This window comes from Ailuropoda melanoleuca, chromosome 9 (assembly GCF_002007445.2).
Source record: "Ailuropoda melanoleuca isolate Jingjing chromosome 9, ASM200744v2, whole genome shotgun sequence".
In the NCBI taxonomy this organism is placed as follows: domain Eukaryota; kingdom Metazoa; phylum Chordata; class Mammalia; order Carnivora; family Ursidae; genus Ailuropoda; species Ailuropoda melanoleuca.
In genome coordinates, this window is record NC_048226.1 from 39,578,840 (window position 1) to 39,591,783 (window position 12,944).

Consider the following 12,944-nt stretch of genomic DNA (forward strand, 5'->3'; position numbering starts at 1 on the left):
CCTCACTGGTACAGTGGAGTTAATAATACATTCTTCACAGTGTTATTGTGATGCCTAAGTTGCGGTAAGAGGCACGTGCCAGGGGCTTGATTAAGTCACCTCATGGTACTCTCACAGTCAGCTTGCAAAGAGCACACTTATTGTAACGATGCTAACAATTGTTTGAACCACTGGAGCATTGGGAACATCTTTTAAATGGTGTCAGAATAAGACTATCAGGGTCTTGATCAATTATGATGTGGGGCTAAGCACCCCCCTTCAGACGGAAAAACTGAACATGAATGGTAGAAGATATTAGTCCTATTCTTGATCTAAGAGTCTTGGAGGTACTTAAAATATTGGTACAAGGGAGGCTAAGGCTCTTCTGGGAAACACGTTGACTCTCCACTGCAGACAGGAGCAAGTTAAACAACACCACGGTCTTGTGGCTTTCACTGAACCAGAGGGCTCGAGTCAGTACGGACTCACGGGACTCTGCTTTACCGAGTTTACTCAAGAAGCTTCTAAATGGTCTGAACAGACACCCCAGGAGTAAGCTTTCGAGATCCCATAAATTAGAACATAATTGTTCTTCTAATATGAAGCAGATGGCAACATGATACAATGGAAAACAGCATGAATTTGGGAGTTCCAAGCCCCACGGCCGCTAGGTAGCGTTGCTTTGCTGAGCACTGCACAAGCCACCCCACTGACAGGAGAGGGGCTGAACTCCAGCCCCTGTGCCTGGAAGGAACATGTCATTCTCATTTGTCTTCTCTAGTGTAGCCCGGCAGAGACCCAGCTTCTCGTCCTGGTCTGCCCTCATGGGACTTCTCCCAAGTGCTAGGAATTGAGGCTTTACGAGCAAAGGGTTGGCTGATTTCCTCAGGAAAATTTTCCTATCTTAATGTAGTTCTTCCTTTAGTGTTATTAACCTGCTGTCTGCTTTCCCCACCCCCCTTCTTTTGGGAGTGGTGGGGAGAGAAAACCCTGTTGGGCTTAATGAAGGGAATTCTGAAGTACTGTATTTCAAATGAAGCCGAGTGTGCACCCCCAGACCCAGAGCTGTAGCACCAAACAAGAGTGGTTGTCGACGAGTGGTGGGGGAATGTGGTGTATGTGAATGAGCCGGCTAGAGCCACAGTTGCTCAGTGACAAGTGGTGGGGCGAAGAGCTTATCTTCAGCTCTATTTTGGTCACAGAGGCATGTTCCTTACATGGTAAGAGCAGCAGTTCCAATTGTCTTAGGTTTTCTTGTCATAGCCCTGGCACATTCCCAAGCTGGGACTGACATTGCAGGGCCAGGACATATAATTTATGTCTTCATGATGGAGATGACCACTCTGAAATTTGCCAGGAGTGGAAAGAGACATTTTATAGCCTGAAGACTCTGAAATATCTCTACATTTCCCTCAAGTCACAGAGTCTTGGAACTGTAGAGTCAGAAGGGACCTTGGCCATCACCCAATCCCATCCCTTATTGTACAAAGAAAACTGTCCTGAGGCTGAGTGGCCTCCCTATGGCTGCACAGCTGTTTTTGCTGTTTTCTTTTGAGTACTGAATGAAGAAGAGGCTTAGAGTACCTACTTACATATCTATTTTCTGGGAACATAGAAACTTTTGAAGACTGAATATCCCTAGATACAAGTCATATTTCATTCATTCACTCAGTCATTCAGGCCATCTTTCTCATGTGTGCATGCTATGCCATATTCTGCACGCATAATTCTGGGAAGTAGTGACGAACTAAACAGAAAAGGTTCCTGCTCGCAGGAAGGTTTTGTTCTAGGAGGGAAGTTAGACAATAAAATAAATAAATAACAAGATCATTTCGGAGAGTAATAAGTGCTTGGGGAGAAAGTGAGCTACTGAAAGTCTGGCCATTAAAAACAATGGAATGATGGTACTTTGAATGGCAGGCTCTATACTCTTTAGTAGAAGATTTTCTGCTGTTGATTTTTTCCATGGAACACTTCTCTTTGCAGCTGCATATCTTTTTTTTTTTTTAATATTTTATTTATTCGACAGAGATAGAGACAGCCAGGGAGAAGAGGGAACAAAAGCAGGGGGAGTGGGAGAGGAAGAAGCAGGCTCATAGCAGAAGAGCCTGATGTGGGGCTCGATCCTGTAATGCCCGTAACACCGGGATCACGCCCTGAGCCGAAGGCAGACGCCCAACCGCTGTGCCACCCAGGCGCCCCAGCTGCATATCTTGTATCTTATCACTACTAAAATATAAAGGAGGCTAAAAATTAGAGTCTGTCAGTTTTAACATTTCTATGAAAGCAACAGCTAAACAAAGGGTTTTAGATAAATATTAAAGATTACCTACTCACTTCAAAGGAAATGGTCAAATGATTACTTGCATTTTTTTCTCGTTAGCCAGACATTATGACATTGGTTGGAAACAGATATCCCACCTGTTATTATTTTACAATTTTAATATGGACAGCATAGTTTTCCCTTTATAAAATCACCCTTTTTGGTATATTGCATCCCTACTGGGTTCACCTTAGAGATGGGATGAATCTTGTTTTCATTCAAGCACTACAGACAACTTTTATTTTGTTCTTCTAACTGTCCTGGCAGACCCAGGACATATGTCATGTTGCAGTGGAGACTATGCATCAGAATATGCTTAGAGCAAATACCCAGTGCATTTATGATAGAAATCACTTCAATTGCTAAACACGCTCACACAGGTGCACATGGGTATACACACACACACACACACACACACACAGGAAATAAGAACTGGAGATATCAAAAGGAAGAAAATGGAAAATATTTGAAAAAACAAACTTCAAAGTCCAAAAAGTATATATCTTGATTCAATTACTATCCAGAGAAGTGGGGGTAGGGAGAAGATACACAGCCAAGAATTTTTACTGAAGTCTTTTTTTTTTTTTTAACCAACACTTTTAACTGCAATAAGTGAAAAAGAATGTTAAAAGCAAAAAGAAATCTTTGAGGTGAGGAAGTTTTTGTGGAGAAGACATAAAGATGGTTGCTATCATGCTTTTGCAGGTAACAATTATCCTGTAAAGTATGTTACCTGCAGACATTTTGATGACGCAGAAGTCCACATTTTTCCCATTCCATTTTTCAGGTTTCTGGAAAGTCACTGTTGAAAGCATTTCAGGTCCATATTTACAAAGGCACAGTAGGTCCTGAAATTCAGAATAATCACTATCACTAGCAAGCTGGCTTCTAAGAGCATATTTTTCTTTCATAGCATATACCTGTTCCCTAATTACCTCAGAGGGTGAGTCGATAAGCTGAGGTGTTTGTTGTTAACTGACTTTCATGGCACTTTGAAGGTCTCGGAGTCCAGAACGAGGAAAGGGCGCCCACCTTAGTCTCTCGTGTATAGCCTCTACCTCAGAGAGTATGAAAAAAATAGAAGACTTTTAATTTCATGGAGTATTTCTCATTTGAATCTGACATTAGGTTAACCTGAACATCTTAAGTTTGTTTCTAAAAGTCTGTAAGTACGAATTCCAAGAAAGAAGCATATTTTTCCTAGTTCAGAAACAGATTTGTCTGACTCTTACCATATTTTGCATAGAATTATACTAAAGGCACATTAAGTAAGAGAAAAAAAGAAGTTAAGTTTTTTTTGTTAGAAAATATAATAATTTTTCTACCCTTCTCATGAACACTGGAAAAATTATGGCAGGTTTTTAGATCTTCTAATGGCTGGTACATAGTAATTAGTGAATTTCGCTGAAGGAATGAACTAATGAATATAATTCTGAAATGATTTGAGGTTTCTTTAAAAGCCCACTTGCTGCAGAGTTGATTTGTTAAGGCATATATTTGGTTCACAGTAGTTCACATAAAATTTTTTTCAAATTACTTTCAAGTATCTCACAGCAGGGTATGGTAGGAGTAGTTGTGACCCAGGAGTTCAAAACCCTTGGCTGTAGGCCAGGAACCGACAATAAATGGCAGAATGGCTTGAGAAAATGATTTAACTCTGCCGGGCTTCAGTTTCCACGTGAATGAAATGATTGCTTTGGAGCAGGTTATTTCTGACATTCCTTGCAACTTCAAAATTCCACAACTGAATAATTCAAATTAAGGATTATCGGATCTAAATTTAATAAGCACTGATATAGTACCCATAATGTGTCAGGTAATGTTATAAGGGTTTTATACAGCATGTAGTCTTATAATAATCATCATCATTAAGCATCAACTGTGCAGTGGGTAGCATTTCCTACACTATAAGTAAGTAATAGTTGCTATTAAAATTATAGTAATTTCATTAAAATTAATATAGTAAAAATTATTAGAAAACCTGAGTGAAAACAAAATACACTTGTATTTGAAAATAATGTAAAAATAAAGTGGCTATTTCATTTAAACTACTAAATAAAACACTAGCCATGACACATGACTTAGCATCAGTCTCATTATAAATAATTTGGGTTTTGTGAATTTGAAGGTTCTCATACATATTAAATCATACAGAAGAAAACTTTCGAGAAAAAAAAATATTCTACCAGTATCACATCTTACTATTCATTATACATGTTTCAAGCGCACAATTTCTTTTAGAAAAATAAGCTAGAAATCATCATATGTTTGCAGTTAACAGTAGAGCTTCTGATCATCAAAGAGGCATATTTCAGGAATGCAATGGGCACAAGGTTTCCTGTGAGCTTAAAAGAGAAAGCAATACAGTGAAAGACAGTTTGAGAAGCTACTAACAGGCTTCCGTTCTGAGGCCTCGTGAGCATCCAGATCTCAAGCTAAAGGGCTGGAAATGGATGCAAATTTGGCAAGCCCAATGATTTCCATGTCTGGGCATGCTTTGCGGGCCCTTGTCCTATTACCTTGACAAGTGTCAAAGCTCCGCACATTTTCATCACCTCTTCACACCTCCTCTTCTCCTGCTCATCCTTTATGGCCAAAGCTGGGCATCACCTCCACCAAGAAGTTTTTCCTGAGCCATCCACCCTTTCTCCACTTGAATTTCCCCCAACCGTATGCTTCTATAAAACTTGGTATAAATCTCTAACATATTTCAATTATTCAGCCTACTGGGTTGCTATTATATTGTTGGTCCATAGTCTTTCTAATCGAGTGAACCTAAGGTCCTTGAGAACAGGAATTAAGTTTTAGTTTATTGTTGGGTTCCCAGAACCTTGCCCAGTGCTTGACACAAATGATACGCTTAAGTATTGATTGCTAAATGAATGAATGGATTCGTGGATGGTAGCATTAACTGGTAATTACTACTAAAATGATTAGAATCATTGGATCTCCTTCATGCATTATTATTGGTCAGAAAATAAGATGAGGATTGACTGTGTTCCAAGGGAGGCAGTGGATTGAGGGGTGTATTTCCTGCACATTTGTGGAGTATCTTCATAATCAACAATTTGGTTTAGGTTATCTATCTTTCTCCTTACTCTAAGAATAGTAGAGAAATTGGGGGAAATGATACACAGTTTTGTATATCTTTTCAACAGATATATACTGAACATCTGTTGTCCAAAGTGGTATATGTCCTAGGCAGACCCAGATTCTATCCTTAAAGAGAGTATACTTTAGATATTTAAGAAACTCTTGCATAGGAATGAAGTGATACTTGACACCAAAGAAACCAGTGTTTACTAAAATGAAAGAACACATAATAAGGGTCACAAAGGTCAGAGATGTCAGATAAATTGGCTGGATTCCCAAGAAACCTCCACTGGACAGAAGAGCTATGTTGGATCATTGTGTCTCAAAGCCTGTCCTCAGCTGGAAAGGTCCTGGATGCAGAGATGGTCAGGTCCAAGGAAATTGGCATATATACACACCAAGCCTCCTGGAGCTTGAAAAACCAAAAGACCAATGACCAGACCAACCGGAAAGTTAATTATGATTTAAACACGGACTCAGAGAAAAGGAAAGTAAATTGTACTGGAGATGCTTCAGCCACTCAATGCAAAAACACAAGTCTGATTTCCCATACAGACTTCCTCTCGGGGAATCAAAGACCAAATCCAGTATTTCCCTGTCTTAGATAATATTGGATAAATAGAGGACTAGATGGATACAGGTGTATGCCATTGGTGGTAACTATTATGGGATTTCAGAAGAACTAGAAGATGGCATTCAGTCAGAGATTAAAGAACATTTTATGGAAGAAGTGGTATTCCAACAATGTCTTTAAGATTACTTAGAGTTTGCAGCTGTGAATTGGGGAAGAACATTCTAAACAGAGGGGAAATGGTGAGCAAAGAAAGTGAGTGTTTTGTTTTTGCTGGACACAGGGTATGTGATGAAGAATAGTACAGTATTACAAAGGAAAGCTGGAACCAGGTCATGGAGAAGCTGGAAAGTCAGTTATGAAGTTTAAATATTATTCTTTGGGCAAAGAGTAGTCAGAGAAAAAGCACTATACCCCAGGGACATGTACTCCAGGAAAATGAATTTGGCTGTAGTGTATGGGTTTGCTTGAAGTAAATTCCAGATGCAGAGGCCAGTGGGAAGCCTCAGAATCTCCATGGGAGGACTGAAACTAGGACAGGAGTAGTGTAGGTGGAGCAGAGAGACTGAAAGCTACAAACCAGGAAGTATCATGGTGTTTTCCTTACACACACATACATATATGCACACTCACCCTAAGGCAAAATAAAAGTCTATAAGCTATTTAACAAATATATATATATATTTTTAAAAAAATCTGTCTTAATTTTTGTGAAATTCTCCATTTATAAAGAACATAGTGAAAAATCATTGATCCATTTAGCCAGTTTGTTTGATTTTGGCTTGTCTATGTATCAGATCTGATAAATATGAGATTTTCAAAGCATCAACACAATGGGAATCTATATCTAAAGGACAGCTTCAAGGAAAAGAAAAAAATACTCTATATGAGTAAATTTTCTTATCTCCCAAAACATCCAGGTGATATCTCCAAATAGACACTCTTTCAAACACTTTCTAACATGAGCTAACCCAACTAACAGGAATGCTGCAGAAAACAGAAACAGGAACTTTGTGAGAAGTTTGATTACCTGTATGGCATTCTGGAGGAAAGGAAAAATGAGATGACCCAAGTCATTACCCGAACCCAAGAGGAGAAATTGGAACATGTCCGCGCTCTGATCAAAAAGTATTCTGATCATTTGGAAAACGTGTCAAAGTTGGTTGAATCTGGAATCCAGTTCATGGATGAGCCAGAAATGGCAGTGTTTCTGCAGGTAAGTATCCTTTTGGTTCCTAACGGAATGAACAAAGAAGCTGGGTGCTGGAGAAGTGGTTGTTATCATATTTTTGTTATTTTATGTACATCTCATTTTGATTTATTTTACCAAGTAAAATATAAGCTCATTATGTATTCATGTCTCCATCTGTTTAAACAACTTCATAAGCATATATTTAAGGGACCACGATATCACTTAAACATAAGAGGGTTCTGGCATAAAACAGCAGTTATTCACAGCATTTAGAAACTCTAAGATTTTCAGAGTCAGCAGAGGAAAGAATTAAGTCTTTGATGAAAAGAATTTAAGTAGGTCTGTCTTTTGTTTGCTTTCGCAGAATGCCAAAACCCTGTTACAAAAGTAAGTAATTTTCATTTTATGGAAAAATGCATACTTTTCATTTTTACCCAAGGCTATCAAACACTAGACAGTGACAGAAAGTGGCAACTTGTCTTTGTTGCAGAATTTCTGAAGCATCGAAGGCATTTCAGATGGAGAAAATAGAACATGGTTATGAGAACATGAACCATTTCACAGTCAACCTCAATAGAGAAGAAAAAATCATCCGCGAAATTGATTTTTACAGAGGTTTGTTTTTCTTGTGACCATTGGGCCAAAGTTGCAGGTGTGTGAGAGCTGCAGCTGGGCTCAGCAGGGGAAAAGGGGATTCAGAATCACCTCCAGAATGGATGTTGACAATTATACAAGGATCATAATCCAATGTGAAACTCTATTTCATTACAGACTCATGTAGTTGGTTGACAGTGTTTATCTAGCTTTGCAGAGCAGAGTGCCTATTATAATGCCATTATTGGGCATTTGATTCCGAGTAGTCAAATACTTAATAATTGATGGTGATAATGATGTCTCAACATCAACCCTACACAAGGCATTAACCACAATGACGTGAAGTGTCATCAAATGCAAGGTTAAGGATGAGATTTAAAAAAATGTAAGAAGACATTTGGATAGATATTGTAGCTTATCCACTTAATCAGACTTTAGAGGGCAAGAATAGTGATGAGTCACAGAATAAGCCACACCTGGAAACAAAACGGGCTCTCTCTGACCAGCTGTATTTCATGAGTTATAAATGCATCTCTACCATTTGGTCCAGAGATCACCCTTTTGAAAATCTGTCCTCATAAAATAATTGAAAAGAGGAAAATAACCAAAACTTTGATTGTCTTGATTCATCCTAGCCCATTTAGATGACAAGACTCCTTGGCTAGACCACTGATAACCATGAATCTGTATCAGTGTGTACAGATATAACTTTAGAAGCAAATATCCAGGATGAATCTCTTTTAAAAATTACTTAATATTGTCTCTCCTTAATATTTCCTGAGGGAATATTAAGATCAATGTGTTAGGAAGAGTCATGGCATTAACTATGGCAAAAGTCAGCATTCACTGAACAGAGGAAATAAGATATTAAAACAAGACAGGGTTTTGTATGTTTTCTGAGAAAGGGAAGAGAGTTGCATTTCCATTTAATTTGACACAGATAAGTAAGTGACAAACCCAGCCCACATTTAACTAGAATGTGGCATAGTTGGGCCATAGTCCCAAGTCTGATGGAGAAGATTTCCCTAGCCCTGACCTTAATCTCGCTGTAAGTACTGGCCATTAATTGATTTCATAGCTGCAGTGGTAATTATAATGATTTTTAAAAACACATTACCTTACCAGAAGATGAAGATGAAGAAGAGGGAGAAGAAGGAGAAGGAGAAGGAGGGGAAGCAGACGGGGAGGAGGTAGAAAACGTTCGAACAGAGTCGTCAGGAGAAGATGAAAGCCCGGAGAAAGCCTTGGAGCCCTCTCAGCTGGCCTCCGAGCTCCAGGCTGCCCCAGGGGCACTTCCGGTTTCCTCTCCAGAGCCACCTCCAGCCCTGCCTCCCGCTGCAGATGCCCCAGTGACACAGGTAACCACTCACCAATCCCCTCCTACAGGACGCACAGGTGTGCCTCCTCGCTGAATAGCCTAAATGATTTATTCTGCCTTAAGAAAAGGGTAGCTATAGGTTAGACATTTGTATGTGGAAGACAAAAGAATTCAGAGCAGTCACAATGTCAGGCGGGAAGTTCCTCTAGGTGATTCAACAGGTTTGCTGTTGTTATAATTGGTTGGTGAGACTGAGTTTAACACAATTTTCCCACCATTACCACCTTCAAATCTGAGGCAATGTTTGGAAATTTTGTGTGCAGGGGAGACGGGTATGTGTGTAACATGCTAGTTCATAGACAGCCAATGTCATGAAGATTGGGTCTGCTCTGAAAACAGATAAGAGGTACAGGGTGAGAACTAATCTGAGGTGAGAAATAAAAATTCAGCACTTTGAATTTTCTGTAGATAATAAAGGAAGTAAATAGAGAAGTCATACTAGTTTATGTCCTTATCGCGACCCTGACATACAACTATATTTTTCATTAAGTGGGCAAACAAATGACGTCAAATTTTCTATGTATCTGTCATTTGACGAGATTATGTGTTAACAGAATTTTTGTAGAAATTTCCTAGGAGATAACTCATCCCAAATTCTGTATCTGGCTGACCCTTAGTTTCTAAGATGTCACTGTCCAGTTTTCAAGCCTTTATGCTGACTTCATGACACCTCCTCGACCTGTGGAGTTTGTGGGCAATGGTAGATTCGTCAAAAAGGTGCCCTGGTTTTGCACCTGCTTTCAAAGTGGGTTCAAATTGTCTATCGAAACAAAACCTCAGAGGGGAGACTCTGAATTATAGAATTATATTCTATGCTTGGTCTCCATAGGAAACCAGGGTGAAATACTATTTATGGTTCCTAGATTCTTGAAATTCTGGGTATACTAATTGCACTGAGTTTGAAAGAGGTGTGGTAACTAAAAGAGAGTTGGATTTGACCAGTAAGATCAATTTGAGATTTTAGGAAAGAGGTTTGGGGAGTTCACCTGGAATGTCAAAATATTAATCTTGGCACATATATTGACCTTTCTCATATATCGGATATTTTATAAGCAACCTTCATTTCAGGCATGTGCTGTCTGTCTGTCCAGGCTACCATCTAGTGAAGGACGAGTGCAGAGAAGAAGAGGGGGCACATGAAGGTGCCCAGACAGAGGGGCACTGGCAGCTCTCCTTTCCTGAGCGCTTGCAGAGGGTGGGATGAACTAGACATGCGCTAATCAGCACTGCACAGAGAGCTCACAGGTTTCAAACCCAAAGGGAACTAAAATCGACTGCTTTTTCTTCTTCTTCTTCTTCCTCTTTTTTTACTTTTGAATGTATCTGTCCCGATTAAGGGGGAGGTTGTGCCCACTGGCTCTCAGCAGACCACAGAGTCTGAAACTCCAGTCCCTGCAGCAACGGACACTGCGGATCCCTTGTTTTACCCTAGTTGGTATAAAGGCCAAACCCGGAAAGCCACCACCAACCCACCTCCCACCCCAGGGAGCGAAGGTCGGGGACACATAGGGCCTCCTGGTTCTGAGGATTCGAATGTGCAGAAGGCAGAAGTGGCAGAAGCTGCAGCCAGTGAGAGCGCAGCAGTGAGTGGTAAGGAAACTAGTTCACCTGCAGCTACTTCTCAGGTTAGTGTCGATGCTCTTGTGTCGGAATGCTCCCCCATGCCACCTAGCGTCCTGCTGGGGTCACAGCAAGAAAGAAGGGTTTCCCAGGGGGCAGAAACAAACCCTGGTTGTGGGAAAACCACAGAAACAACTCAGCCTTCAGTTTGGGCTTGTTTTTTTTAAGGCTGGTAAAACAAAAAAGAGAACAGATTGATTTCACTCTACCCATACGTGGTGGCCCCACACCTGGCTTCCCGGGGGAGGGGGTACAAGCACGCCTGGCCCTGATGCATGCAGTTGGAAGCTGCTTTGTCTGCGGTGCCTGGCTGCTGGCCCAGGTTCCCGTTTGCCAAGGCCACTTGCCCTTGCTCAGCCTTTTCTTTGTCCTCCCTGGGCTTCCAAAGACTAATCCCCTGCTTTTGAGTCATTCCCAGCAACCGTGAAGGAGCACGTTTGAACTAAGTTCTAAGTCCGCTCTGAAAAATAACCTCTAATTGATTCATGGATTCTGGGAGTGCGCTGGCTCTGGCTAGAAAAAGACCGTCTTGGCTTGATTAAACCAGCGCTTCCTAAACATGTGCTGCTGGGAGCAGAAAAGCACAGGTTTTCCTACATTGAAGTTTTTTTAAGGGTGACTTAATACCTTTTTTTTTTCTTCCTTTTTATAACGTACTTTGAAGGCCATGTCTTTTTCCTACAATGGGTTAGATGTTTGCATGGCTCAAAGAGTCCCTAGAAGAAATATTCTATAATTTCTTCACAAGGAAGAATGCTCATGGTTGCTCCACATTCATGAACATTCTTAAATGATGTGTGGATGTGAGTGTTGCCCAGACATGGGATGTCAAAGAAATATTCCCTGGTTCTGTGCTCCTGGGTCATCGGTGATTATAAACAACAAGCGGCATTTTTCAAAAATCAGAAAGTTACTTACTGTCTTGATTGTATCTGCTCAAGTGAACCTTAATTTCATGAGGTAATAAAGGGAAATTATTTTGGGAAAACTGAAAGTAACATGCTTTTGTGTCATATTTATTTTCATAAATGAAAAATGACAAAAATAATTGGTGTGAGGAAACATTTTGAGGTAGTTTTTTGGTTAAAAAAGGGAGAGTAAAGTTTTCTAGAAAATTTATGGGAACTTTATTTCTAGAAAGTTAATTGGATTTCTTACATATTTAGTAGAAGTTGAGTCAGGAGGAACTGTTTTCTGAAAACGATGGTGCAAAACCCCATAAAAGGAGCATGTAATAGGGCTCCAAACCCAAATGCAAAATCCATCTAAATGATGATGAAGAATATTATTTGTGATAATATCAGTGAAGCTCTCTTCTTGTTTTCTCACAGGAGTTAGCAATCTGCCTAGCACTTTTGGCTTTTCTTATACTTCACTACATCTGGCGTCAGATTCAGTGCTTGATTTTTACTTTAATGGGTAGGAAATATTTTCTTTTCCCTTAACTAACATCTCATGCAGTTTCTTCCATAATGTTCCTACCCTATAGGCTCAGAGATAAATATCTCCCCAACTCTCAGGCTCAGTCATCGAACAATAACAAGTTCTAGATAATACTCATGGCTTCAAGCTCCCTACAATGCAATCACCTCAAGATGCCTTCCTGAGGAGAATTGCTCCGTTATCTAATCCTGCATGGAGGGGAATCCTGACTCAGAACAGTGACTCAGTGGGCAATTATTCAGTCATCCAGTAAGAGTGGACCCTCCAAAACAGCCATGAGGGGAGGCCAGTTTCAAAAGTGCTGTGAGGATTCACTGCTCTTAAAGTAGAGGGAGGCCCAGCAAAGGACTAGTTCAGGAATATATAGGGTGTCCATAGATTAAGTAGCTACATTTCATTGGCTCACACCAGAGGCAACCAGGATGTGGCCAGATGACTCCTGTCAAAGATCCACAGGCAATTCTTGAGCTGGTGGGCAGGTGGGCCGGGTGACTTCTCAGTTCTCTTCGAATCCTCAGACCCTACAGTCTTACGTGAGAGAGGAGATCTCAGAGAGAAAGGTATTGTGTGTGCAGCAACATCGAGGGGATTTCAGCCAGGTGAGATCTGAATGAATAAAAAGCAGGAAGATCAATGTTCATCCACCAGACATAAAGAATGAGAACCAAAGAAAAGTCATAAAGCCAACAGCCTTTGAGATACCTTTCTCATAGCCAAGGCTTTTCTTAACTACTATTATAAGATGTGCATA

General features: G+C 40.3%; 1 protein-coding gene across 4 annotated transcripts in view; it reads left to right on the plus strand.

Annotated features, from left to right (window-relative positions):
- The window catches only part of LOC100473935 (tripartite motif-containing protein 55), a 42,332-nt gene that overhangs the window by 13,420 nt on the left and 15,968 nt on the right, over positions 1–12,944 (plus strand). Inside the window, exons 5-10 of one of the 4 annotated variants that reach the window (XM_019796546.2) lie at positions 6,949–7,182; positions 7,523–7,545; positions 7,649–7,773; positions 8,878–9,110; positions 10,468–10,755; positions 12,082–12,169. In XM_019796546.2, the coding sequence (XP_019652105.1) occupies positions 6,949–7,182; positions 7,523–7,545; positions 7,649–7,773; positions 8,878–9,110; positions 10,468–10,755; positions 12,082–12,169 (991 nt within the window). The remainder of the gene's footprint in view (positions 1–6,948; positions 7,183–7,522; positions 7,546–7,648; positions 7,774–8,877; positions 9,111–10,467; positions 10,756–12,081; positions 12,170–12,944) is intronic. The other 3 variants (XM_002916369.4, XM_019796545.2, XM_002916370.4) reach the window with 3 other exon arrangements.